This window comes from Chlamydomonas reinhardtii, chromosome 5 (assembly GCF_000002595.2).
Source record: "Chlamydomonas reinhardtii strain CC-503 cw92 mt+ chromosome 5, whole genome shotgun sequence".
Lineage (NCBI taxonomy): Eukaryota > Viridiplantae > Chlorophyta > Chlorophyceae > Chlamydomonadales > Chlamydomonadaceae > Chlamydomonas > Chlamydomonas reinhardtii.
The window spans coordinates 460013-462512 of NC_057008.1; the positions used below are offsets into that span (position 1 = coordinate 460013).

A 2500-nucleotide genomic window follows, 5' to 3' on the forward strand; every position below is an offset into this window, starting at 1 on the left:
CGCAGATTACCGGTAGCACACATTTGTACCGCCTGAGCCCGCCGCTCACACCACCACACTCGCACCACGCACCACGCCTCACGCCTCCTACCACACCGCCGCGCAGGGCGGTCGTACGTGTGCACAAGGCGGCGCTGGCGGCTCAGCGCGACTTCTGGTCGCTGCTGCTGGGCAAGGGCCGGGTGGCGGCGGCGGCGATGCAGGAGACCCTGGCGGCGGTGGAGGCGGCGGCGGACACAGCGCACCAGGTGGGTGGCGTGGGTGGCGTGGGTGGCCTGGGTGGGTGGGTGGCGTGGGTGGCGTGGCGTGGGTGGGTGGCGTGGGTGGGTGGGTGGCGTGGGCGGGTGGGTGGCGTGGGTGGCGTGGGTGGCCTGGGTGGGTGGGTGGCGTGGGTGGCGTGGCGTGGGTGGGTGGCGTGGATGGGTGGCGTGGGTGGGTGGCGTGGATGGGTGGCGTGGGTGGCGTGGGTGGGTGGCGTGGGTGGCGTGGGTGGCTAGCGTGGCCCTGTTGGCTGCTGCTGATGGTCGGGGCGTCTAACACCGAAGGCAAGTCGGCGTGGCCAACCGGAACACCACCGCAATGCGGCGATGTCGGTTGTGGGCGTGCATGTGGCGAGCGTGTGCATGCGTGTAGATGTGTCCAACCAATGCCCGCGCCGTGCCCCGCACACGAAAACACGCACACGCACACGTACGTACACGCGCACGCACACACACGCTCTAATGTGCCCCACAGGTGTACAGGCGCGTGTTGGAGCGCTACCCCAGCAACGGCAAGCTGCTGCGCTGCTACGGCAAGTTCCTGGAGGACGTGCGCAACGACCCAGTCGCGGCGTCGCGAGCTTACACCGAGGCAGCCCGCAACGGCGGCGCCGATGGACTGCTGTCGCTGGACCTCAAGGTGTGTGCGGTGTGAGCCTCGTTGATTGTGTTTGCTATCATCACATGCATGTATGTGTGGTTGTGACTCGACACCTTTCTCTTGCCAAGTTGATTTTCTATTTTATTCTGTCGTAGATTGAAGGAAGCGACAAGCCCGACTTCCTGACGTCCATGGACCTGCACGAGGACGCATGCATGGTCATCAACCACGAGGGAAACATCATGATGGTCAACTCGGTGAGCGCGAGCGGGCGGGGGATCAGTTTGGCTGTGAGTGCTTCCACGACGTTTCATCGGCGGTGGCGGGCATGGTGCTCGTGAGCCGTGCTTGCTAGCTGCTTTGCTGTGCGTGGCTGGGGGTCGCCGCGCGAACCGCCTGACTTGCCTCCTCTCCGCCTGCACCGGGCCGCTAGCTGTGCACACTGCTACCTTGCTAGGCTCTCGCCAGGCCGTGCCTGTCTCTCATTTAACGTATCGCAATTCACCACCGCGTTTCCCATCCCTGCTGCAACCCCGCCCGCGACAACCCCTGTATGCACCCCCGCACCGCCGCACCCGCCAGTGTGTGACGCCGCTGCTGGGCTACCTACGCTCCGAGCTCGAGGGAGCCAGCGTCAGCCTGATCATGCCGCAGCCCTTCGCCGGCCGCCACGCCGGCTACATGCAGCGATATGTGCAGGTGCGCTGCCGCTACTGCAGCAGGTGCCGGCCAGCGGCCGTGAAAGGGTGCTGCTGGACAGTGCTGGATCTCTCCACTCTTTGAATAATCACTCTCGCAAGCTGCCTGCTGACCTAAGGGACGCAAACCGAACACGACCAGGAAAACCAAATCATCGGATTGGGCTTATAAGCATGGATGCGAGATTGCAAGAAGGGACCCATAATTATGCCATAACGCCAACTCAAAACACCCCCCGAACGCCGCAGGGCGGCGAGCCTCACATCCTGGACAGCGTGCGCGACGTGGTGGCGCTGCACCGGGACCGTGTGGTGTTCCCGCTGCAGCTGTGCGTCACCAAGCTCTCCGGCATAGGCACGTGAGTGAGCGCATGCCTGCCCGCCTGCCTGCCCGCCTGCCTGCCTGGTTGGCGACGGCACCGCTCGGGGCTGATGTCCGTGGTGTTGATTGCTTGATCAGGCCCTGTGGAGCCCTGCTTGGCTGCGGCGCCGAAGCGGGTGCTGATGCTGCTGGTATCGTAGATAGGCCCTGGCGCCCGCAACTACGGTACCGTATCATCAGCCTAACGCTGCGGTACGGCGTTTATTTATCTTCTGCTGTTGCAGGGATTCCATCTTCCTGGGCGTGATGAGGCCGGCGCCCCTGGACCCGCACAACGTGCGCGCCTGGGTGGCACCCAACGGGCTTGTGCTGTGCACCGACCCGCAATTCGCCAGCCTGACCGGGCTGACCAGCGAGGAGATGGTGAGGGGGTGGCTTGGTTGGCTCGCTGTTGGTGCGCGGTGCAGGAGCGGGAGCGGGAGCGAGGAGCAGAGCGGGCCGGGGGGGGGGCGCGAGGGACCGGGTGGGGGGTGGGGGCTTGGCGAGTGGATGGACGACGCCAAGGAGTCGTAGGTATGGGAGCAATCGGAGAGGCGCCAGCGTGGGGCATGGGACGCTC

General features: G+C 65.4%; 1 protein-coding gene across 2 annotated transcripts in view; it reads left to right on the forward strand.

Annotated features, from left to right (window-relative positions):
- The window catches only part of CHLRE_05g232500v5 (uncharacterized protein), a 16682-nt gene that overhangs the window by 9090 nt on the left and 5092 nt on the right, over window positions 1-2500 (forward strand). For both annotated transcript variants that reach the window (XM_043062157.1, XM_043062158.1), the window contains exons 19-24: window positions 6-248; window positions 736-900; window positions 1017-1118; window positions 1444-1560; window positions 1809-1918; window positions 2166-2304. In XM_043062157.1, the coding sequence (XP_042924556.1) occupies window positions 6-248; window positions 736-900; window positions 1017-1118; window positions 1444-1560; window positions 1809-1918; window positions 2166-2304 (876 nt within the window). The remainder of the gene's footprint in view (window positions 1-5; window positions 249-735; window positions 901-1016; window positions 1119-1443; window positions 1561-1808; window positions 1919-2165; window positions 2305-2500) is intronic.